Source organism: Cavia porcellus, unplaced genomic scaffold, assembly GCF_034190915.1.
Source record: "Cavia porcellus strain 051 isolate PalLab524CR breed Dunkin Hartley unplaced genomic scaffold, mCavPor4.1 scaffold_29, whole genome shotgun sequence".
NCBI classification, from domain to species: Eukaryota; Metazoa; Chordata; class Mammalia; order Rodentia; family Caviidae; genus Cavia; species Cavia porcellus.
In genome coordinates this window covers 42,755,567-42,782,179 of record NW_026947512.1, presented here as the reverse complement: position 1 = coordinate 42,782,179, position 26,613 = coordinate 42,755,567, and the positions used below count along the sequence as shown (strand labels likewise).

The following is a 26,613-nucleotide window of genomic DNA, read 5'->3' as shown; positions in this document are numbered from 1 at the left end:
TAAACAATATTCTTTGAAAGTGATGAATTTTTTGTTTCAATGCAACATGCAAACTATTCATGATCTAACTGGGGAGGCAGGTGTTCTGGGTACACCTGCTTACCAGCAGGTAGAACTCAGGGCAGAACTCAGGACTCCTGCTAGCCATGTACCACTGCACAGTCCTGCAGCGGTCCATATTCTGGAATAGGCATTGAGGGCTAAAGGAAACTAAATGATCAAAGGAGTCAGAAATAAAACTCACTTGGCAGAAATCTTTGAACATATTGTAGCTAGTGAAATGTGCTTCCCAAAGCAAGTTTTACATTTATTTTTTCAAATTTACACTCAGCATAACACATCCAAATTTCAAATTCTACTTCATTTTAGTACATCCACAGAGGAGCTTATCAGCCTTTTCACAAATAATGCAATCAGCTTTGCAAGTAATAAGTATTAAAGTATACTTATAATCTACAACAGAAAAATGAATATCTAAAACCCCTGAAATCCTAATGAACAACTCCTCAAATATAGCTATGCTATTTTATTGAGTACATGGATGCAAATGCATTATGAATTTTGAAAATTGGTGTTCCATCAACCCATTTGGCTATCTGCATATCACCCTTTAAAGAATACTCTGACCCTAATCTATGTGGCCTATTTCTCTCATGATCTTGCGGCTACATGCAGTACCAGGAAACAAATGTGCATAGCTCAGGGACATCTCAGGGACATTCATACTACTACAAAATATGATTCACAGCAATAGCTGAAGTTAAGCAGCATTTTTTTAAGTGTGTCAGTCTGTCTCTCTTCAAATGAAACCAAAACATTAGCAAAAAATAGTAATCCTGAATAATTAGGTAGGAGACTATAAGTGAAACTTTATTGTTTTCTTTCTCGATGAAAAGTTTTAATGTAACCCCTATTTACTACGTTCAAATTTGATGCTTCTATATTTTCTTTTCTATGCACTGCATTTCAGGAATCCTTTTATCACACAGCTTTTGCAAATTTTGTTCTACTGAGGTAACAGAAAATCAAGATTTAGTTTCTATGCTGCTATAAAAATGTTGTATATAAGGAAGGTAAGATGATCTAACTTCTGAAATTTAGGAATGTACTTTAGAATCATTGTATGACCTCAATTTATTTGCTCTAAAATTGATGGACTCTATGACTGATTTTTAAAACTCCCATTAAGTACACATATACTGTAAAACACATATGAACAAGAAGATCAAAGCTTATGCTACGACAGCAAAATAAATTTTTCCATGTAGGCTCATTGAATAGTAATTGTTTATTAATTTTGTTTTGTTGAGCTTAAGTACTTTCTATACACCTGAGTTCCCAAACCTTTATTAAGAGGGAGATTAACTTTACGGTTCAGAGACTTCTCTCTCCCTGTCCCTTGCCCCCAGCTAAAAGCTTGTGCTTTATGTGGAAGCCAGGGTAGAACTGGAATCCCCACCAATTTCACTGGCTAAGCACCAGACAATTTTCAAAGCTAAAGATTTTTTTAAAATTCAAATTTCCTTAGTACATGTTTGCAATGATTACATTCATTGTGGGGGGCTGATATGTGTACCTAACATCATAATTCTTTTGACATCCTCTTCCCCTATGGTCGTCCCCTCCACTATCTTTATTATATAGAATCTTAGTTTTCAAAATACTAACAGCTGTGTAAGTTACTATTACATTTAGGTCAGCTTTAAGGGTGTTTGAGAATAGGTATTGAACGTTCTAATTTCTTTTGGGCATACAAAGTGAGAGGCAAAGAGCACTAAGCAGTCATGATAAAATTCTGCCATAGAAGGTGATAGAACAGTTCTATCAGAAGGTCTTTAAAAATTATTGAAACAGAGGGCTAATTTTATTAAAAGGAAACTCAGCCAGAAAGGCTGCTGGCTTCCTTTTCTTTAGTTCTATGAGAGCTTTCTGGTCTTTGAGAATCCCTGCAGTATTCAAATGCAAATACCTAGGGACTCATACATCTAAATCCTCCATCAGTGAACAAAGGGTGAGATAGCAGTAATGGACAGAAAGGCACATGTCTGAGTTTGTATCTTAGCCCTGGGGAACTGTGCTGAAGAGCTACCAAGGACGCCCTTCTTGCATGTGGCCTAAAAAGGACTCCTTTACACTTTCAGTTCCAGATAACAAAGCCTGCTTTGTTTTGCTAAGTACTTCAGAACCGTGCTACCAGGGGGCCAAGGAACCTAGTCACAAGCTGCAAGCTGTTCTGTGACTAATTGTGAGAATAAATTTCAAACTAAAATACAATAAAAGGGCCACATTTGAGCTGCAGTGTGAGAAGGCACCTTCTACCAAGTACAGGGCCTAAGTTTATTAACTATTTAGACTTTCACTCAGCACTCAGGAGGGACCATTTGCTCCTGTGACAGGGGGACGGAAGTATGCTTATAGTCCAGGAATTACTGTCATTTATATCTCACTCAACTTGGTTTTTTTTTTTTTTTTTTTTTAAGCAAAGAAGCAGCACATTCTAGAACTACCTTCTTTCTGATTCGTTTGGCAGTATAAAAGTGAAAACTAGGTAAGCTGCCTATGAATGGGACAAGAACCATGCATAATCCTATAGCATAGTATTAAAGAATGGAAACATGATCATAATTAAAAATATTAATATCAGTGTCATCATCCTAATTGTCTCATTTAGCGAAAGCTTCTTATGTCACCCAAAACAACCAGCCATGAGGTTCTTTACATGCCAATAGAAGGCAGCCTCTTTGCTGAACAGCAGCGGTGGAACACACCACTTCCCAAGCCCATTTGGCAAGCTTTTCACCAGCAAACTGCAGCCTAACTGCAGTTACACAGCAAACACCAAAGCAGATTTTGGATAGTGCAAGGCTGCAATCTCTTCACTAACCAGTAGGAGGGGAACGTTAAATAGCACGGCCCCTCTGAATCTTACAGGGAATCACCCAGCAGAAAAGCACACAGACAACGCACACAGACAACCAAGTCCTGTTGAGCCACTCACTCTGCCCTGGCCATGAGTGGTGCGTTCATTCTTTCAGGCCAATTAATTTGGTAAAATCCACCCCCCCCATCATTATCCTCTTACCAATTCTATCACCTGGATTTTGAAAAATAAAGAAGATTTTATATTAAAGCCCTGGTACCTGAAAGTCTGTGAGTTGCTAAATAACAACAGCAGGTGTGGTCCTGTTTCGGTCTCCAGTTTTATTCCTGTTGGGATATGCCTATGGCAATCTCTCCCTTTGGGAAAGGAAAACTACCAAATCGAGATCTTGACTTTTCTTGAAATTTATATACATCATTGGAAAAAAAAGTAACTCAAAATAAACTCAATTTTCCTCTTCGATAATCTTGAAAGTCTTTGATGACAACCCTGAGGGCAAAGTAGAATGACCACCATTTATTCCAAGAAAAAGACTGCGGTGCTAACCCTGAGTGAGGGGAGGAGAAATATTTATGTTCCGCACTCGCCAACTACTTAGTACATGTGTCCATCAAGCCTCATGAATAAGTGAAAAGGAGTGGTCCTTTAAAGGGCACTCTCATAAGGTAAACTGTCACCTAAGATTTTACATTCTTGAGTTTTGAAGACATCTTCGTATACACTGACTGTATCAGGTTATCACTATCATTTGAAACCGTGCTTGCAGAAGGGGTCATTTAGAGTATCATGGAGCCTTGGCTTGCCCGTCTTTTCTGAAAATTACATAAGCTTAGAGGAAAATCTGTTCCTCCAAAGGTCTGCACAAACTCACCATTGCCTAGAAAACACAGCAACATCCTTCCTGTCACCTCTTGGAGTTTCTAGCGGGAGCACAAGTTTTGTTATCTTGGTGGGGGAATGAAGTCTTCTTTCCTATATGGCCTTCAGGATGGACACTTGCCCCTCACAAAGCATATAAAGCTTGTGCTTGGCTGCACTTGTCCCAGGGCTATCTCTTCTTGGCTGCACATTAGCGAGCAGTTTCATGAGTCATTGACTTCAGTAGAAAGAAGCCCAAACACCCACTGTTCTGCTGTGTTGGTCCCCGCTGGCTTCACTGTAAGGCTTTTCAAATTTGAGACCCTGCATAAGTCCACTGGGCTAGAACCAGACAGTCTCATTTGACCTTCATTATATTTTGCCTCCGAGGACCTATGTAATGCTATCACCCTGTGTATTAATTCTTCTTAGAAGAGTCATGAAGATTGCTTTCTGGAATGGCAGACTCACACCCAGTTTTATTACTTAAAGCTGAGGATGTGTTTCCTAGCCTCTGGCCCACAGAACCAAGAAACTTAGTTTGCTGTAATAATAGTTGATTCCCTTAACGCCGGCATGGAGATGGAGCACATTCTATATGTTCCTTGTATTTACCATTTTTGGTCCTTTTTCCTCTCTTCACCCCAAGCCTGACTCTGAATTCCTACCATCTTCAGTAGGTTATTAACCACCTTCAGAGCCAGATTAATAAGCTTCTTTTGACCTTCCACTGTCCTACCCTGATGCCCTCTGGCCATTTGTCTACTGGTCTGCATCCAATTAAGAAGGTGGGCAGAGGGAAATGGCAAGACATGACCTCCGTGCGAGCTGATGCTGCTTCTCATTAAAGGTCCTGTGGAAGGATCCAGTGGAAAGAGCGGTCACGGCAGTGCCTACCTGCCATGATATCTGAGTGGTTTCCTTTGTTCAGTTTTTATACCATCACCCACTAATACTAACATCTGAAATACACTGGATGTGTTTTAAGGAGCTGACCGATAAGAAATGTGTCTCCCTGACAGTGCTTATATATTTTCAAACAAGTATACTATCAAGGAGGGCCTCGAGCAAAACTGCTAATAGGGTGTGATTTATGCAGTACTTCCTTTTTTTGGAATTTCCTTCCATCTGTTTACCTTCTACCTGTGCACCTACCTTTAATTCGTACATCTTTCCCCTTAGCACTGTGACAGTGATGGAAATTTCTGTAATATAGAAATCATGAGGCCTTATGAAAGAATGACCTGAAACTTTGGATACTAAAACCCAAGGGAAAAGAACGTTAGTAATATATTGTTTTCTTGTATAGTTAACTTTTAAATCCCTTGATGCTTGTTCTTATCATTCTGTTTAGAAGGAGGCATGTTTTTAAGGTCAAGTACACCATTCTATGAAAGGGTTCATATTATTTATTCAAGAAACATTTAGTGAACTGTCTATAACTAGATGATTTTATTTAGGTATGTTTAATTATAATCTAAAAATCAGTAACACAAAGTGTTGTGAAACTTCAGAAACAGGGGATTACTTCTGGCTGAAGCAGAAAGGTTCAGATAGTACCTACGTGGCCAATTCCTGAATTCTCAGCCCCACTCCTCAATCACAGGCAGCCCAGAGCACTGACATGGAGAGTTACTGCAGCTAATTTTACAGATTCAAAGTGCAATCTCAGCTTAGAAATGCTGCAAGCATGGATGCTGAGTAATACAGTTTACGCAAGGACTCTCTAGTTGGAACTGTTATCTGTGACATTCCTTGTGGAGCTGTGTAGCTCATTTAGCAGGAACCCTGTGACAGAAGTTGGATGGCCACCCAAGATGCCAGATATATCACGTGCACCATATATGTGGTCCTGTCATACATTCTCATAACTTTCCATTGCCTGTCTTCTCTGTCCTTCAGATCTAGGCGGAGTCTTTTTGGCAAAATGGCAAATTACCATCAGGGACATGTGCACTTACCAAAAGGAGAGAGAGAGAACATTTTCACTGGCTTTAAAAATAAAAGCAAACAAAAGTCAAATATTTTCTCCATTCTCTTTGGAAAAAACTCTTCCTTCATGACTTGAGAGCTGTTACTTTGCTAACATTTTAACAATTTCAGAAGTTGAAAAGAGAAGACTGTAAAAGCACTATCACAAGACCAAGACAGGGCAGTTCTCTGAATAACATAACTGACTCTATGCTTTCTGTTGTAGTCAGGGGCTTCAAGGAGAACAATTACAAGACACAAAATCTATAGTATTATTTATAATGGTTGCCCAAGGAGTCAGATATAAAGAAAGTACAGGAAATCCGTCCACAACACTAAAGATCTAGAAAATCCAGCTGAGGACCTGGATCCCACTGCAATAACCTGCATAAGTTCAGCTGAGGACCTAGAGCCCATGAAAATGGCTCATGCAAGTCTATTTCATGGATCTGCGCCGAGAAAGCCCACAGGTCAGCAGAGGAAGTTAGAAAGTCTATGCCAGTGCGATGAAGGATCTGTGCTAGGAGGTTGAGGGTTCTGCACTGGAGCCAAGAAGCAGTGCTCAAAATAAGGTCCAGGGGTCCCGGGAAACACACCACAGTAATCCTAAGTGACAGTGGGTCCGGGGCCCCTCCAATGATGGGAATGGCAGAGTATGTATGAGGAAGTCAGTGTGACCAGCTTCTCCTGGAGATTGGGCAGCACATATCTTCCCCTCTGGAGACAGGAAGTGCTGCTCGCTGGAAGGACCAGAGGTCCCCCAAAGTGAACCTCAGTCATTCTCAGTGACCACAAGGTCCCTAGCTCCCTTGATGATGAGAAAAGCCAAGTTTCTATCAGGGAAGAAGCTCAGCAAGCTCCTCCAGGAGAACCAACAGCTCCCAAGAACCACACTTAGGAGAACCCATGATGCTAACGCTGCTCTTCCTCTCCAAGTCTCTCAGGTGGGGCCATCCATGCTTAGCAACATGTTGATTCGGTTCAGCTGGTGTTTAAATCAACCACCAGTTACCAATCCACTACCCTTCCTGATCATCTTTCTGTTGTAACTCCTGAATTAATGAACTCTAAAGCTTTTGAAGTAGCTTCTTTATCTAAGAATGTTGCTGTATTGTTGATTTTAGCTTTCTGTATTTTAAATTTCTGAGTGTCACACTGATATTTTCAATTATAAGACTGAAAACAATGTTTGGTGATCACACTGAGAACTTGTGGTGGATTACATGTGAAAGCCTCTTGCTTCCCTGTCATCCATTTCTTTCCATGAAGGAAAATGTACATACTTGGTACAATAAGAACACAAAAGGAATTGGGCCTTTCTGCAAAATGAGGAGACTCGGCTCTGGGTGCAAGGTGGTTTGTGTCGCCATCCTCCTATTCTGCTTCTCCAAATTTTGTGGCCTCTGTGCTGTAGGCACATGCCAGCCTCTTCTGCCTTGCGCAGACTTGGCTGTAGAAGCCAATGAGAATCCTCAGTCCAGGAATTATCGTGATGGAAGGGACAACTCCTATGGAGGTTTTCCTAAGTGAGACCAAACCATAGAAACCCATAAGCGGAGGCCAGATATGGATTCTTATGTATTTCTGTGAGCACTAAAACGCAACCAGGTCTATCTGTGTGTGTGTTTTGTTTTGTTTTGTTCTGGCAGTTCTCACACAACAGAGGCAGAGATGAACAGTTGCTGAGCAGTGACAATGGATTCCTATAAGGCTTAAATTACTTACTTTCTGGTCCTTTCCAGAAAAGAACCTGACCTCTAGTTTATTTGTTTGTTTGTTTGTTTATTTATTTATTTTTGTTGCTGATGTTGTTGTTTTGGTACTGGGGATCCAACTCACAACCTAGTGCTTGCCAGTCAGGTGCTTACAACGCTGAGCTAAATCCCCAGCCCCTGACCTCTAGTTTAAATCATTCTTACCAACAGATAAGCTACTTTTGAAGATGAAAGCTAAGGAACAAAGAGGAAGCAGGAAATGCTACTCACTGAAATTGCATGTGTCAGCTGTGAAAGATCTCTAGGTAGAAGTACACTTACCTATACTCATGCTATTCTAATTTGGCAACTACTACGACAGTGTCAAAGGGGTGACTAATATCTGTTGTGAATCTACATATTTTGAGCATTAAGTGAGAAATTTCCCATATATTAGGCATTTGACTTTTTAAAGGGAATCTAGCCTTTGGAGATGGAATATTAGGAAAAATAAACACACAAACAAACAGGTACATCAAGGGCTCAAGTTTATGACCCCCAAGAAAGAAACCAGGCTGAGGGGTGTCAGGCTCCAGTGGTACGCATTCATCTCAGGACACAAACAGCCACAAAACTGAGGCTCCCTGTGTGGAATGCATTTCCCCTGCTGTGGGATGCCAGAAATGAGGACTTTGGGGGATGTCCACATTTTAGGTCTTTTGCATAAGGCTAAATGCAGATTAAAATAGAGCAAAATGCTCCTCCTGTAGGTCCTGTGGGTATGTCAATACTTTGTGGCAGTTTTTTACCCCAAACAGTAACTTAAAAGTCATAAAATTCTGGCATATTTGCCTTTCTGATGCCCCCCTATTCTGCTGAGTAGCTATTTCCCCCGCCCCGTCTTTGAAGAAGTATTCTTCCTTTATTTAAAAAAAAATCATAAAATGTTATAGCATAAATTAGAGATTTACTTTATTTCCAGTCCTATGAACTGCATTTCTGGAAAGAGAAAAGATGGGATGGTAAATGACATACTTGGGCTGACAGGGATTGGTAGCAAAGCCAGTGTTTTGAGTTTCTGTCTGAAGTAGTGTGTGTCTGTCTATCAATTTCTTTTGTTAAACCAAAATATATTCTCTGGGTTAGTTTTGTATTGTGAGTTCCCGAGGATCAGAATTGAACTTGAAATAATTGTGGTGCTGACACTATAAATAAGACATCTCATCCTTCATCAAAACTGCAGGGAAAAAGCACCCTGCTTTTCTTGTACACTCATATACTTTTGTATTCTTTCATTTTCAACACGCCTTTTCAAGAATGTTATCTGTTCTTTCCGGGCCTGCCTGCTCAGTTTCCTCTGGCAGCGACGCATCTGACTCCTGTCTAGCTCTCCTCTTCCTTCTTGGCTTCTGATCCCTTCGGAAGGAGTCATACTCCAACCCTTCTTGGCAGACATCTACCCTCCCTTTCAGACAAGAAAGAGGCAGGTAGGATGTCTGCAAATAACAAAAAATGCAAATAAGAGAGCTAGCCAAATAGTAAGAAAGTAAGCCTTTGCCTCAAAAGGGAGAAACAATTCTACAGGAGAAAAAGGAAATAACATAGTCCTGGCAAAACTTGGTCTCATTTCTATTCATTTAGCAGCACGCAGAGGGGGGACTAGATTTCATTCATCAGTGCCTTCTCCCTGCGAGCTACCCCTCAGGCGGAGCCCTAACCTGCCCATCTATCCGGTGGCTCTGAGAGCATCACTCTGCCTTTGCCCACCTGGAGTCATTGAGCCCATCAGGAATCTGCTCTGGCCCTGCTCAGCTTTAGAGTGAGCACAGTAAGGACCAGTGTGAGCTTTACAAGTATACTCACTAAAGATGTCTAAGTCACCTTCTGTTATGTGTTGCTTCCTGCCTTCTGACGTGAGGGTCTTCTTCAAACTTCTTTTTTTGTATTCAGGCTCTCACTTTTGCAGGCTGTACATGTACACATTAACAGTCAGGAGGAACGGGAGAAATTTGTTGCTTTGTGTCTGTGACACCAGCGTAAGCTGGACTCTGATCACCCACAAGCAGCAAGATGGCACAGTCCAAGCCTATTTGTGTGAGCAGTAAGCACACTTAGATATGGGGCCGGAACCAAAGCACAGTTTGTCCACGATGTCTCCAAAGGTGGTGATGAGGTGACAGGAAATACCACACACAGTTGTCACCTTAGTAGGACCACAGATCAGATAGGGTCAGAGAAATCTAAAGCTATCAGGACCCACCTGGATCTCAGCCCACTTTATTTTCCAAAATTCTCCCCATGAAATCGTTAGCAGTTACCTGTTGATGCTGTTTTTCTGTGCTAACATCTGCCAGTCCTTGCCTTTGGCATTGGGAGTATCAAACGTAGCACAAATCCGCTGTCTGATAGAGTAGGGAATTTTGAAGGCTTTGGGGCCAGTCTGTGCAGGGAAAGCGCTGTCCTCTTGTGCAAAGAAAGTGATGGTTTCTCGTTCACTCTGTAAACAAAATAGGGAAAGCATTACTGACAGCACTTTTAGTTTTAAGAATCTTTGTGATGCACATGTGCAACATGCTTGCTGGTCCCAAGCAACCCTGTAAAACATGTTGGCAAGTTCTCTTCCCTTGTAAAATAGTGCATAACTTATCTGGTAGCCTAATAAACTGTGTACTGGAGAATTACAATCGCTTCTTCCACTCCGGAGAGTCACAATCACCAGATTTCAGCACCCAAAGAACCATCAGGAGAAACCAGACTGGATGATTGTTTTTTTGCTTGAGGTATATGGGGAAGGATAGAGTTAGTTGCAAAAGCTACCAAATGGCAGATTCAGGCTTAGTGTATGGAATGACCTTCTTACAATCATTCTGCCCAAAGAAGAATAAGCTGATCAAGGAAGTCTGTCAGATACCCAGGTTTTGCTTCCTGAAGTTATGTTCTTATTTCTAGGCCCCCTGTGTAATGCCAGTTGGCTGTACAGGAATGTTCTTACACAATAGGCCTGGTCAGGAAAGCTACAAACAGACTGACTGTATGTTAGTTACAAAAAAGTTTGTTTTTATTCTCAAGTCCTAAAAATGTTTAGGTCTATGACAAATGTTTTGTTTCCGCAATAAAATTAAATACCTTAGGTGAAACATGAGTTATAGCTAGACTAGCTTTGTGGAGGAATGCAGATTAAAAGGCTTCAGCCTGCTGTCTGCCTTCCTTTCTTTGTAATTGAGGGTTATCTAAAGAGGATTTGATATTCCAGTACATCATAGCACTTAGATCATGTCCAAAATGAAAGCATACAGAAATCTGCCAGATTGCAGTAGTTGCTGGTAAGCTTATGTGCACTAACAATATTAAAGACTGAAAAATATCTGATTGAATTACTTTCATGCTTATTATATGTTATAAAACCTAGGGTGGTCTTGTGATGAAAGCATTAAAGTCCCTGTTCAGGTGACAGATTTTCTTGGTGGGCCTGACTTAGCCATGTAGCCTTCCAAACGGGGAAGAGACAGCTGTTGTTCAGAGGCCTCTTCTGGTACCCTAGAAGAAATCAAACAGCCATGCTGTGACCTGTTGCACAAGGAGCCCCATGGTTAGGAGCTGACCGTGATTCTAGCCAAGAGCCTGAGGGGGACGAAACCAAAAAGGAAGTTGAGCCCTTTAGCCATAAGACACTGAATTGTGTAGACACTCTGAATGCTCTTGGACTTTGTGCTGTGGATAAGAAAACTCTCTGGCCAACAGCCTGATTTCAGCTTGCATAATGTTGATCAGGATCTGGGTGTGCCCTGTGTGGACTCTCAATTTGTGAAAACTGTGAAGTAATAAATGCATGTTGTTTTATTCAGCCAAATGAGTATTGTTTTATTCAGCCATGCATGGACTCTTGACATACAGAAACTGAATAAATGGGTATTGTTGTATTCAGCTAAATTTTGGTAATTTGTTACTTAAGAAGAGGAAAAATAAACCCAATACAAGGTAAAATTAAGGCAGGAGCTATGAAACTGGGTTAAGGAATCAGGAAAAGTTAAATACCAATCACTTTTGCATTAGGAGTTTGTCTGTTGGGCCCTCTTTCAAGTTAAGGAGTGAATTTGTGTTCTTCCCCCACTCTGCCACTGTCGCCTGTGATTTCCAGTGTTCGCTTGTCTGCATATGTGGGGTGTCACAACCTCGATACCCCTCGCTGCTAGTGCCCAGGTTCAGCTATCCATCAGACACAGCAAGTCTCCAAAATCCCCAGATGAAGTCAAGACTCTGGTAATGGCTGCACCGTTTATGGTCTTTCTCTAGTCCATGAGCACAGCTTCATTACGAAGCCTGTCTTTTGGAAACACAATGACTGAACCCAGGGTTTCCAGAAGGCTATCTCAGATATTCCGGGAAAGAGTAGCTTTATGATGAAACATGTGTAAGAAGTACTTCAGATTACACCCTCCTCTTGGTGACTCAAATGACATATTACCATGTTAAATAGGTTCTACCTGCTGGTTTTAGTTCTATTCCCTGGTGTGTTACAGAACAATGCTCATAAAAATTTCCAGGATTTTCAGTTAGCTTGCTCTCATAGCAAAAGGAATGTTTTATGAATCGGAAAGATCACACTTTGGAGTAAGGTGATTTGGGATGCTCTATGACCTCAGCCTCAGTTTCTTAACCTGTCCTTTTGAATTTTTTTTATAGATCCCACAGAGGTTATGAAATGTGGTGAAAGTCACCAATGTATCTTGTGGTACAACCAAAATAGTGAATAGAATAGAATTCAGATACCCTAATAACTGCACCAGTGCACATCTCCCTAAGTGCAGATAGCAAGCAGGGTGCTTAAAAAAATATTCTGTGAGTGGTATTAACATTATACTTCAGGTATTATGGGAGCAAAGACTTCAGGGGAAAGCATTTGATTTGGGCTTGAAAAATTAGAAGGCATCAACTGAATAGAAATTGGGTGGATAGGTACTTACTCCAAGGAGAGTGGACAGGTCTGTTCTGAAATATTGGGTGGTTATAAAATAAACCAACTCAGCTTCTTACTGCATAAAATGGGTTATAAGATACATCATTTTTTATCATGGTTTGTAAAATTTCTTTTAGCTCCTAAAAATGCAAATGAAGCAGGAATAGCTTCCTTATATATTTTTTGACTTAAAGAGTACTGTAGAAACTAGACTGGGGGAGGGGGAAGTCTATGCAAGTTAACAGCAGCTGTGATTGGAAAATTGCACCGAAGGGTATAAACTTGAGAAAAGGTGGCTTGAAAGCTCTGGGCCAAACAGTGGTAGACAAGAGGATGGGCTTGTGGAAATCCTGCTGGTCCATGTAAACTGTCTACCAAAATTTGTCTTCACTACTGACAGAAGATGCAGTGTCTTTAGAAAGGCTGGAGACCGTGGTCTTCTTCAAAAGTGAATAACATATTAGACCAAGCCTTAAAATGATTATTCTTTCCTATTCACAACATTTTAATAAGTAGGCCCATTTTCCCATGTAAAGGTTCCAAATTTAAATATTTTGCATGCATAAGGACAGCACTTTGGGTAGCATTTATGATGCATTCTAAAAGACATCTGGGCCAGGCAATAAGAATCCTGTAGATACATCACATTTTCTGATTGTTTAAATTAAATATGCAGAAGAACAGTAGATTTTCATGCTCTGCACATCTGAGATAAGCGGCTGCAACACGGTTAGCTTAGGGAGTTGTAAATCAATGAGCGAATCCAAGTATTCTGTTTTATAACAGACAAATTATCCCCCAACTTTCACCACTTTTGGAAGGAAGATAAGAGAGTTGCTTGAAGGGAAACTGTGAAGTACAAGATATCCATTTAAGTCATTTTTACCAAAAAAACGTCTTCTATAATATTATACTAATAAAAGGAATGACAAACTAAATTATCTAGAGATTCTTCCCTTGATAGTATTAACTAAAAAAAAATTTTTTTTTTCCTGTTTAGATGGGTAATGCTACTGTGTTTTTATAGACTATCAGTTGACAATAATCCTTAGGTAATACAATAATGTTAAGTTTAGCGTTGTATGTATTAATAATAAAAATTTAAAAATGATTTAGGGAAACTAACTTCTAAAAATTCAAACAATAATGGCAACTCTAAAGAGTAAAAAAGGAACTTTCTTGCTTACTAAAGCAATTTTTAATTTTAGGATTCGTACCAGGAATTGTATTTATTTGGAAAACCAGTTAGACAAAAGGCCTGAGGAATGTGAGAGAGAAATGTTGAACATAAAGGAACAGATGCCGTCAATGAGGATACTCACTGCACTGATGTAGACATTTAAAATAAATGTTTTATACATGTGTGTAAACACACGTGGACACATACATACACAAACCTTGTGATTTCATTATTAGAGGAAACAGTAATACCAAAACAATTCATTCAAGGGAGATACAGAGTGGGATCTCTGCACCTAAATGTATAGGAATTTCTGAGGGGAGTGGATATTAAAAAAGAAAAATGAAAAAAATTTCAAAGACATTTGTAGAAAGCTTCACAAGTTCCCTATTGTTGTTCCTGATTTTAATCAATAAAACACTAGTTGCTAATTAAGGAAGCCATGTGACTGCAGTCTTCCCCAGTCTGGTAACCATGATGTATGCAGCTGCTAACTGTCCTGGAAGCCAAACTTCCTGATTGACAGAGACCCCTGTCTTGGAGGTCTCCTGCCTACTCCTCAAGAAATCACCCACCGTTCCTCTCCACTTACTACGTCTTCTATTTTGCCTGGGTCATTTATTACAAAAATCCAGTAATATTTAGAGAAAAGAGGGCAGTTTTTATGAATCAGATCTATCCATGGATGCATGCTTTTCTCAGGAGTTACACAGTTCCACAGATAGATGGACTTTGTATAATCATTTAATCAAGCTAACACGTCCAGGATCCACATGTAGGGTATTTATTCTACTCTTGAGGCTCCACATGGAATGAACAGCTATTCTGATCCAATACCCAAATGGTTCCACCCACTTCTTTTTTCTTTAGAAGACAGGACTTTTCAGTTTTCATATTACTCATTTTATGTACTCAAAGGTAACACTGCTGGTGCTGGAAGGCTTGTCACTAGTGCATGGTCCCCCAAAGTAAAGGTTCATGCTTTGGACAAGATCCACTGTGAAGATGGGTCTTGTTTGGGTCCCTGAGGTAATGCAGTATCTCTCCCCCTTCCCATTAGCTCAAAGATTTTGGACTATAAGGTTGACGTCTTTGGAACTTTATATCATGTAAAATTGTGACAGTAGTAATACTTAACCCACAGGGTAGTGTGGATTATATGATAAATGTGAAGACAAATTAAATAGTATCTGAAATATAGTGGCTTTCAAATGTTATTAGATTTCTTCTGATACAGAAAATGTTAACAAATGAAGTTTGTCTAAGGAATACAGTTTATTAAAAAGGGATGGATATGGGCTAGGTCAAATTCCTGCAGTAATGCTTGAAGCAATTAATAAAGTGATCCTTGGAAAGATAAAAAAGGGCTAAAAAGCTTCTAAACTGCAGTAGCCTGTGAACGTGACAACTCACACAAAAATGAAAATCTAAGTAGTATTCTATTTGCCTCCCACTGTAAAAACATACTGTGAAGGCATCTTCTTCAAGGCATTTCAAAGTAGCTTTAAATTTACGTAGCATTAGAAAAGGAATTGGAGAGTAAAGAACACAATTGAGTTTATTAGCTAATTTTGCTTCCTTGTACTTCAAATAATTTATATTGGTAAGGAGAAAAGATACCAAGACAGCCAGCCTTATCATATTACATAAATATCCTATAATTCCAGAAGTTAATCCCCAACATTTGGATGCCTTAAAAAAAAAAAAAAAAAAACTGCTTTAAGTCTGGAATTCTTTCTATGACTTGACATTTAAGGCAATCTGGATCAGAGGCATCTCTACATTTTGCCTGTTTATGAATGCTTCTGAAGATTAGGTCTTTTGTGATTTTCTTCTTGTTTATATTTTAAAACTTTCTTAAAATTTTAATGTTGCTTTGAAATGCCTGATGGTAAATATGCCAGAACTATAAAAGGAAAGCTCTAAAAATATCCTACCGCAGGTTTCCAGATATACCTTCCCCATCAAAACTCTTCTAGCACAAAATGCTAATTGGCCATAATGAATGCAAATAGTGGATAAACATGTCAGTGAAGACAGCTATCAATTTTAAGGCACAATCCTTTACAAAGCCATCTACTCAGAAAAAATATTTGGGGAATTAGCAGGACTTGGGTTTTATAATGAGTTGTAATGAGAACGGAGATAAGTGATAATGGTATATGACCATGAGTTTTCAAACCAAAAAAATGTGAAATTAAATTGTATGTATGTAAATGTACTAAAGCTTCTGTCAAGCATAAATAAGAAATATGTTTTATTTACATATTTACCTATATTTTATCTCTCTGTTTCTCAATCAACTATACAGGTGAACAATGAAATACATCTTTTCCTACATTAGCCAGGAATGACCTCGAAACCATGAAACAAAGGCATCAGACTCTCTGCTACGTTCTCCCTTTGATCCTAACATTTGAGAAGGGAATCCTCTGTGCAAGCTCAAGCCCAAAACCATGAAGTCATTCTATGGCTTAGGCCAAATCTGAGCCATTGTAGGCATCTGGTACCTTTTGTAACATCTCCAAGTAAATTCTTCTTTGATTCCCATTTTAACTCTGCTTTCAGCAGTGACATTAGTTGGGCAAGAATCCCTATTATTCCAATCCCAACTCTTTCCCTTGTAGAATGAGAGTCATATCTACCCTGTCCATCTTCCCCTGTTCTCTCACCTCTGGAGCAGAAAACTTCAGCAATCTACCTACATACCAAATCTGAGGATGTTGGAGTCTTCGTGTAAAGATGGTGTCATATTTGCATGTAGCAAATACACATCCTTCTCATATTTTACATCATCTCTAGATTAGAGTTCCCAATACAAACCTATGCAAATCATTGTACTGTTTAGGAAATAATGACAGGGGCAAAGTTTGTACAGGCTCAGTGTAGATGTAAATTTTGTTTTCAGAATGTTTTCAATCCGTAAATGTAAAAGCCATGGATACTGGGCACCAACTCATTATTCCACTGATGGATCTAGGTTCGGTGGAAATGTGGACATATAAAACCATAAGCCTGGAGGATACAAGATAAAGTATCCTCCCAGGACAATAAAAGTCCCAGGTCTTAAGGATGAAAAACATATAAGGCAAGTGACTTTCAGGAAATTAGTCACAACCAACTGAAAGACAGTGGTGATCTTGTGCTTTTTAACAGTATGTGTCTCACCTGTTACCATCTGGCCTCAGCCTGCAATGCATCTCAGCTGACATTCCAAACCTACTATGGACTATGAATCTGCTTGTGGTTTTGTGCATCAAAAGTCCTTCCCCAGAGCCTACCCTTAAATTTAACCCTGCCCAGTGGAAAGCACAGTTCAACCCTCAGTCTGCAAAAGTTTATTTTCTTTTACCAATAATGGGAATAAAAGCAATTTGTGCATTCTGAAGTTTCTTCAGCCTATGAACAGCACAGCTGTGATTCTTATCGTGCTTTAGAAAGGGAGTTCTAAGAGACTGGTACCTCCAGGACTCACCTCTAGGATGGAAGTCTGCACTTGGAGGATCTGCTCATGGCCTTTGAGCTGCCGGATGCAGATTTTGCAGGACAGCTGGGTGGTGGTGGGCGTGTAGCGCTCCAGGGAGAAGGCACAGTGCAGGGGCTGCCGGTTACTGCACCACACGCGAGAGAATGGGACTTCCTGCAGGGGAAATGGAGCACAGAAGGAGCATGGGGTGTAGGGCCTGGCTGAGATAAATGGAGACCAGAAGATGCTCAGCAGCAATAATCATGGTGATGATGACAGAGATTGCAGCAGAGACAACTGCCTATGTGACTTTGATGGGATTATTGTAGAAATAATGTTCCAGCATATGCCAAGCGGCACAAAAGTAATTAATGTCAATTCCAGTTGATAACATTTGAATTCAAAATCAGACTGCAGGAGATCAGATTTCACTTGGTGACACACACAATTAAAAAAAGCATCAAAATTTATCATTTTCCCACTAAGAATTACTCTCCCCTCAGAAGATACCCAGCTTATCCTTGTACCTAAACTCAGGGTAAGATAACATCTTCTGTTTTAAACCTGTGTTAAAGAACCGACTAACCAGAACTTATCTCTTGTATTACAGACTCATGTAGGATTGTGTAGGAATACAGTACTTCCAAAATATACAGCATTAAAATAAATACCTACTGCAAAATCATACATATGTACGCACATGCAAGAGAGGAAGACACAAATATTGAGCTACTCCAGAGCGAAGCAGTTTGCTAATTTTCCATTTTCAATTCACCAGCTCCACAATTATGTATAAAGAGCTTGCTAATGGTTGGACACTCTACTAGATACACAATGAGAAATAATAACTATTGAGGTTTGGTTCTTGCTCTCAAGGGACAGATACACAATTGAGTTGGCCAAGTGATTTTTACTAAATGAGACTGGAAATTATTTCTTAAGATTAGCAAATGCATGCTACCGATAGGACTGTGCTCAGCCTTATGGCTTTACAATATACCTGTTAGTTATCTAAATAGCCTCTCCGCTTGGCACAAACATGGCTGGGGCCAATGACAATGACCATGCATACCGAGCCTTTAGTGATACTCAGCCTTACCTTTCTCTCTATTTCCTATGCTCATTAGTTTGCTCCATTTTGTGGCTGAAGACATACATTACTTTTATGACACTAAGACTGCAAGGTGGCAGAAGATACATCAATCTGGAAGCTTGGGACTATGAAGTGTGACTGGTTTTGGAGTTGTCATGCACTATAAGATCCAGAGTTGTTTTAATATTTATTCTATTCTCTTTGAAAAAGTATGAGTTACTCAGTTATTCTGGAGCTCTATTGTGCATATGGGTTTATATAATTTGTCTCCTAATTTTCTCTTTAAGAAACCTCACAGTTCCTGATTTTGGATACTTGCTGGGGAACCAGAAAGAAAGGATGACTTTCAGACTGTGATACATTTAAAAAGAGAAGAGCTAGGGCTAGGGTTTAGCTCAGTGGCATAAGCGCCTGCCTGTCAAGAGTGAGGTCATGAGTTGGATCCCTGGTACCAAAAAAAAAAAAAAAAAAAAAAAAAAAAATCATAAAAAAGAGAAGAGCTAGCTTTACAGAGATGGAGGAACAAAGTCAAACATTCACTCATGCATCTCAGCAGTGAATATAAGAATTTTGTGAGTTTTGTTTTTTCTTAATATTGAGTCAGAGGAAAAGCAGTGGAGATTTTTCTCAGAAAGACAGGAGCTCAGGATGCACACAATTGTGGCACTTTACAGAATTTTATTGACTTCATTCTTGTGGAAGATATGGACTGTTAACCCTCAGTACTATCTTTACTTTTCAGTTCTCTCCAAGGTGGCAGAGGCTGGAAGCCTGAAAACTCTACTTTATAGCTCCCCTGGCTAGCAGTAATTCACATTTCCATCCTGATGGGAGGCAGTCATGCTGAACTTATGAGAGGACTATCCTTGCCCCTCATAGAGGTGGCAGGCACAAAGGGGTCACCTGGCAGCACATGCAAAGGTAGGCAGGGGCCTCTCACCTCTTTTGGCGGTGGTGTAATTTCCTGAAATTACTGACCCTGTTGATTTTCTAATATCAATAATGTTCCTATGATCTTGACACTAAGTTCCTCAAGGATTGTAGAAATACATAAATCCCTTGATTAAATATCTCCTTAACTGAAATGTCTTGAATGCTTTCTGTACTCTTGAGCAAAACAGTTCTTTGATTAAATTCTAGTGAGTTTGAAGAGGTTCTCTTAAAACCCCAACTGGGTAACATGGAAAGATGCCACAGAGCGCTCACATCTAAGGCAGGCACTAAGCTAATTTTGGCAGAATTAAAACTCACTGGTATCACCAGCAAGACAGCAATCTCCAGGAACAGATACACGACAATTCTGCCCTTTCTCCTTGTTATCTAAGCTGATTCTCTCCCTGCTTCTCCTCCTGAGTCTTCTTCCATTTGGCAATCCATGAGGGATTTTCACTTTGGAATTCAAACTTCTATATGTTTCTCTCTTCCTACTGAGCTCTTCCAGGGTCTGCTCACACATGCCTATTTGCCATCTCCCTGCAGAGGGAGCTACTAACTACTTCGATGGTATTCATCTCATTATTATCAAATCCTGCTATTCTATTAGTTAGGTCTTTATAACTCTGGCAACTTTATCTATTTCATTCTATTTTTCAGTGCTGAGGACTGAACTCAGAGTCTTTATGCTGAGCTACATCACCAGCCATTTTTGTCTTTTCTTTCTTTATTTTGGAGATAAGGTCTTGCTAAGTTCCAAGGCTGGGAATGAACTTGAGATTCTCTTCCCTCATCCTCATAAAGTGCTAGGATTACAGGTGTTCCCCACCACAGCAGGGCTCAACTTTGCCTTTTAAGGGATTACCACCATCTCTCATTGTCATTTGGTTCCAATTTTCCCATTCTATACATTTTATTCCGTAGCTAAATCTAGTGTCTAACTGCTGGCTTTCAGTCTCTACTAGATAAACCTAATGAGAGGTTGAGGTTGGTGGCTTCACAGGAGAGAAGAACAGAGCGCACTTTATTTGTACTCTTCAGGGGACAGTGTTATGGTTTCTCTGTTAACTCAGTCATAGTGGGAGACAACTGACCTGATCAGATTTAATCTGAACTCTGCTTCCACAATGCACTGGCAATGGGCAGTGTCTCCTGCTGCCTGCCTGCTAAACACGGCCTCCTGCCGGGTCCTCTAAGGCCTCCCTTGAGATCAGTGACTGTCCTTACTCTTCTCAGCTCTGGAACGCTGTTCTCCAAATTAACACTTTTGTAGCATTGCTTTGCACCATCTCTTTCAATGAAAGAATCTAAAACTTAAGGGTTTGAGGCGAATAGGTGCTTTTAGCTGATCAAGGAACTTTCTTTTATACACAATGATAGTATAATGTAGGCAGTGGGACTTCAGGGCTAGAAAGAGCCATGCTCAAGGCCCAGGCAGGTCTTAAGCAAACCTACATTTTCTGCAAGGGATTTGTGTGTATGGTATTGTGTAACTTTGTAAAAAAGTGACACTGACCACTTATTTAAAGTAAGTGTCTGCTCTAGTATCATTCAGTAAATTTCCTTATTTCCTTCTGAAAACAAAGGAAGAACAGAGAGTGAAGCCTACTGCAGAGATAATGGTTCCTTGAGAAAGAATGAGAATCAGCGCCTCTGCCTGCATGCGCTCTCTTTCTGTCTCTGTATCTCTCTCTGTTGTTTTCCCTTTACATGCCAGTGCACATAATGAAAACCTTTTTAAAAATTTGATTCTAAGATATCAAAGGAATGTTTTTATTGTTATGGGAGTAGTAACTGTCTATAGTCCTCCACAAAATATTTAAAAATAATAGAATTAGAAGCACTTTGATTAGTGTGTTTTCAGGACAACAATGTTTGCTTTTTTTTAAATAAAAAATAAGACACCAAAAAAACCCCCAAACCCTAGAAAACAAACAAAAAAATCATCAATGCACTGACTGAGCTGAGAGATATTATGCAGGAAGCAACAGAGAGGAAGAAGTGCAGCAAAAGTTATGGGTGTTTAAAGAATTCCAGAGATGTTTTCATTCTGATTCCAATTATAATTAGGTTTCTAGCAGATGGAGAGAATGTAAATCATATCCTAGCAGGAGACACACACTGAGTTCTTCAATATACATAACACGCTGAAAAGACAGCTGCTTTTATCTCAGCGATGTGACAACCCGACTCTGTGTTTTGCTGGATTTGAAAAAATAAATAATTGATTGTATATTGTTTATTACAGCTTCCCCACCCCACAGGCAGCAAGAAATAAAGAAAAGTATGATTGAGTAGCTCTGAGGTCTCAGTAACCCACGGAGAGCAGAGCATTTACCTCCTAAAGAGGATTGCTAGCCCCTGGGGCCAAGAGGTTTTATGCACCTAGATCTCCAGAGAACACCCATAGCCTCTCCTTTCCTCGTGTCCACCTTCATACCTGACATTATGCACAAAAAGGCTGCGCTGTAGCATAACATAGCTGTAGTCTTCCAAGAACCTAAACCAATAACTTCAAATTCATGTGATCCTCTTATACGTAGATCCTCATCACATAGCTCAGGACACCGTGTGAACTCACATTACAAATCATTTCTTACTAGTTTGTTGGTGTCTGATAGACAGTAAACATCTGATAGATAGTAAACATTCACTGGGTCCCTCCCAAGCCTGCATTCCCAAAAGAAAGCAGGATGTGCCCTCGGTGAGGAGTTTGGGTATTTAATTGCAATATGCAATTTCTAGAGTTTCAGTCTGATATTTTAAAAAAAGGCAAGGATGACAGCTGTACCAGAGTTTTTTTTTTTCATGCATTGTGTTGAAACATGACAAGAAAATTTACCAGTTGAAAGAGAGACCTACACATGGTGTCAGGAATAGTGTGACATTCTCTCTCCATAATATTCCTCTGGGATAACATGAAAAAAGCCCCGTTAGTTTCTAACCACTGAGCTCTAATGAAAGTCCATCCTTGGTTATCCATGCCAAGTTTGTCAGTGCACATAACGTTCTCCAAGAAGATCAAGCAGGCTGAACGCAAACTCTCCCCAAAGTGCTTACATTGAATGCCTGGGGCAAACACAGCATGGTCATTAAACCAAATACCAAATGCAGACTCACAAGCTGATGGCTTTCAGTGACAGCAGGGGCAGGGAGACTGGTGGGAAGGGGTGGCAGAGAAAAGGAGGAACGGAGGGAGCAGAAAGCCATTCTGGTAAGAAAAATGAAGTGGAAATAAAAACTCAGTGGCAAGCCTCCTGATGCAGAGAAAATTAAATTGTTTCTCAGCCTTCCAAGACTCCTTCAAATTATGCTCAATTACAAAAGGCAAATATTTATACATGTTCACAACCTCTGTTCAGTCCAGGCCATCCCAGTGGTGAAGCTTGTTGGGTCTCCTCCCGAGCCAGTGCTCTGAGGCTGGCCCTGGTGCATCCTCTGAGCTCAGCAGCATGAGCTCTCAGCCTTCTCTGCTGACTCCCCCCCTCCCCTCCGCCATCTATTCTGGGGTCCCTGTTGCTGTAATTACTGCTTAAGAGCTGCTGCAAGGTAATGGCTCTTTCATCTGATGTTTTATCTTCAAGCATTAAACTTAATAGTTACTCTGGACTGAGTCACTCATGTTAGATCCACTGAAATGAGATCCTTATATCCTATAAAGATTAATACATAGGAATTCACATGACTATCAAGACTTATTTTAACAATACTCTGAAGTTCAATTTGGATTGGAAACCTGAGTAATGCTTACTGTAAAACAAAGACACCTAGGTCTTGAATGTCATTAGGAATGCATTTATTCATAGACCATCTCTCTCCCCAAGGAAATCTGCTGAATGTGACAAACATGCATGTCCCTCCCCCCCACAAATATAAGAGATGTTTATATTATTTAGTACGCTAAAATTACACTGGGAGGGGCAGTTTCCAAAGCCGCGTGAACTCTGAAAATAAGAGGGGTAACCTTGTGACATTTTAAATGGTTTGAAGGTTTGGTGGCTGAGTTTTTTCTAACTATCATGGCAAAGTTTTTCTTTGTGATTTGGCTCATTACCATTCTGAAAGCTGGAAATGTGTATGATTTTAAAATAAATCTGCAAGGATGGAAAAGTTAAGCATTCCCACAGGGGTCTATGTGTTATGCTGATGGCCCTGAAAACGTGCTGTAATTCCAGATCAAGGTGAGTTCACCAGAAGCTTTTTTAGGTCTAAGCCAATGTTCTATCACTTGATGCTTGGTGATTCTGGCTTATGAAACTGTGATGGAGCAAGGTATGGAAGTGTACACCTGCAATCCCAACACTGGAGGAGGCTTGGGCCAGAGGATCAAATGTTTGAGTCCTGTCAGGGCAACTTAGTGAAATTCTAGCAAAATAAAAACAGCAGGAAATGCGGTATGTAGCCCAGTGGTAGCATACCCATGGCTTTGATGCCCAGTATAGGAAAAAACAACTAAATTAAAATACAACAGAACTCTTAAATAACTGCCCCCCAAGAAAAGAGAAGAAAATATGATTGATATCTGGCTGCTTATGGGGAAGGACTTATCAGTGGGAATTTTCATAGACTTCTGGAGCAGCATCACAGGTTGAGAAGAAATTTTTTCATGATAAGCATATATTCCAATTCCCTAAAAATGATTTAAAAGGAATGAATCACCCTGAAATTTTTTTTAACTCAAGAGACATATGGACACTAATACATACATATCTTTATATATTCGCAAAATGACTGTAAAGGAGCATTATCCTGCCTTCCTCTCAGCTTAGAATTTCTCTAAACTGGCCCAATCCATTTGCTGGTAAGCATGTCACACAAGAACAGCAGGAGCCCTTTTGTCCTTAGTGGCCACATCTGTAACTCGAAGTTGTTCCCTGAAAGTTTGTCACCGATATTCAGAATATTCACTGCTGTACAGGATGAAAGCAATGTCTCATTGCTAATTTTATAACCCATGCCCAAACCCCAGCCTTAAGCTGGTGAGTTGCCATTTTCAGTCTACACTGAGCAACAATTCTAACAGCAGGAGGAGCCCCGGCACGTGACCTGGTGTGGGAGCACCTTCCTTCCCACCTGTTAAGACACTGTGAGTTAGGGCAGTACGTTTCATTCCTTCTGTGCAGCAATGATGATTATATCTGGGCAGCAGTTTTGAGGTGAAATCCATACTTTCAAGGACTAGGAACATCAAGAGGACTCTCACTGGGGTCTCTGACCTGTTCCCAGGTTACAGCACCTGGTTTCAACGCAAGCCCGTCTGGCCAATACCTGGCATGCGGTGAATGGTTTAATTCTCCAGAGGAATGGAGGGATGTCGAGGACGGAGATCTGGAGACTGAAGGTGTTGCCCTTGAAGTGCAGCAGCTTTGGCTCCTCCAGCAGCTGTCCACCTTGATGCCTTTCATCTGAAACCACTTCCTACAGGAGAAAAGACCAGAGGGCCAACAATCAAGCACCCAGCACCTTCTAGCTTTCTTCTACAGGCACAGATGCTCACTACCATGTGTCTCCCAGTGTTGGACCAGAAACATAGTAGAAAAATACTTTGTTTAAATCTCTGCATTCCGAGGAAGTTCAGGATGAAGGACTGAGAGTTGTTGAGTAATAAGAATTGGTTGGCAAGAAACAACTGATTGTGTGTGTGTGTGTGTGTGTGTGTGTGTGTGTGTGTTGCACAGGCTTTTAGTAGGCGGCTTGCTTTAAAACTAAAAGATCTCTTCTGGCTCCAAGAATACTGAAGCTGTTGATTTTCTGTAACTGACTACAATCGATGGAAGTATTTGTACACAGGCTCCTCCATCATCATTTTTGACAATAAAGTCAGACCCATCCTTTGCCACTCGGTCATTTGTTCTCCAGTAACACAGGCATTAAAAATTTTTTGGGGGGGCTGGGGATTTAGCTCAGTGGCATAAGCGCCTGCGTTGCAAGCAGGCAGTCGTGAGTTCAATCCCTGGTACCAATAAAAACAGAAAAGGCAAAAAAAAAAAAAAAAAATTTTTTTTTGGAGGGACTCAAAATAGATGTTCCAGGGTATAAGTTTATTTGTGGCAACATTCATAAAAGTTATAATGCCAAAGGCCAAGAAAAAATAAGTATTTCTCATGTTAACTTTAGATCAGGAAAAAAAAAATAAAAATTTTGAGGTTAAAAACTTGTATCTTTCACTGAAGTCTTTATACCTAATACAAACAAAGCCCATATACATTCTATCTAGTAAACATTTATCTGGTTTTAAACTTGTAGTTGAAATTACCTTAAAGAAGTGTTAGGACAAATAAAATAATAGAACAAGCATGTATTCTGTAAAATAATAAGCTACTGTGAAGTTAAAGTTTTTCATGTGACTGGAGATAAGTGATTTCCCTAACTGCATTATAAAATCACCATTAATTAACTTACAATTTCCTTGCAGAGCTGGGAGAAATAAAACAATAGAAATCCATTATGCCCTATAATCTTTCCAGAAAGGTTGTAAGAAGGCAAATAAGTTTATAAATACAATAAAATTGTGTTTCAATTATCAGTAAGTTTTTTGAGTTATCATATGTACATATGACATCATTAAAAAATGTGTATATAACTTTCATTCTTCAAAGATACATAAACTTTTAATAGGTTGCTAGTATATTTTTCAGGATGAAATCATTGAGTTTCACTGTCATTTTCTCTTGCTCTTTGGTGTCACTAGTGGGAGGCGTGGTCTTTAGGACCCTTAGGCCAGATGATTCCGATGCTTAACTTTGTTAGGGGATAAGTATATCTCTATGGACCTCTTGATGACTCACAAGCATGTGTCACCCCAGAAGTGTGACCCTAGAGTCATCTGAGTTTTCCTATCTGCGTGTATATCACAGTTAAAGCAACTGTTTCACTGATTTCTGAGTTCAGGAGGTGGTAACCATGGGAGAGGTGGTGATCACAGAGGAAGTGACATTCAAGCTGAACCTTAGGGGGTGCGGGACATAGCCATGTAGAAAGCAGGAGCCAGTGCTGCAGACAGTGAACAGGAGGCCTCCCAAGGAACAGCAGCCCCCCTGGAATGTGGAAAGGAAGGTATGGCTCGAAACAGGTACAGGAATGGCAAGGGCCCAAATCACGAATTCTTGCTTGTCACGCTGAAGACCTTGAATTTCATTTTAAAATAAACCTGGTGCTCAACCTGTAAGGTATGTGAGGAAATCCAGGGGCTACATAGAGTCAAGACAGTATTTATAAGTGAAAGGTGAAAGACTCCACACTTCCGTGTAGTCTTAGACAAATTACTTATTTTCTTTAGGCCTCATTTGCTTACCTGGGCTTATCCCTAACCAAGCGGAATAATTAGCATGATAATATATTATCCTCTTTGCAATTCTGGTGCAAGGTTAGAAAGGGCTATGGGAAACATGCTTATTAAAACCCTATCAACAGTGTTGATGCCAAGGTAGATTTGAACAAGGCCCTCTGAAGCGTACTCTTCTCTTTTGATCTAACTTGCCTCCATGCATGAGAAAATAAATAACCCAGGAAGATACAGAGACCCTTTGGAGATTATGTATTACCGGATATAGCGCTGGACTGTTTTAATATTTAGAAAT

At 40.0% G+C, this 26,613-nt stretch overlaps 1 protein-coding gene across 6 annotated transcripts in view; it reads right to left on the bottom strand.

Moving 5' to 3' along the window:
* The window catches only part of Unc5d (unc-5 netrin receptor D), a 537,437-nt gene that overhangs the window by 9,045 nt on the left and 501,779 nt on the right, over positions 1-26,613 (bottom strand). For all 6 annotated transcript variants that reach the window (XM_063240191.1, XM_063240193.1, XM_063240192.1 and 3 more), the window contains 3 exons: positions 24,302-24,451; positions 17,017-17,181; positions 9,723-9,901 (listed from right to left, as the gene is read on the bottom strand). In XM_063240191.1, coding sequence (XP_063096261.1) covers positions 9,723-9,901; positions 17,017-17,181; positions 24,302-24,451 — 494 coding nt within the window. The remainder of the gene's footprint in view (positions 1-9,722; positions 9,902-17,016; positions 17,182-24,301; positions 24,452-26,613) is intronic.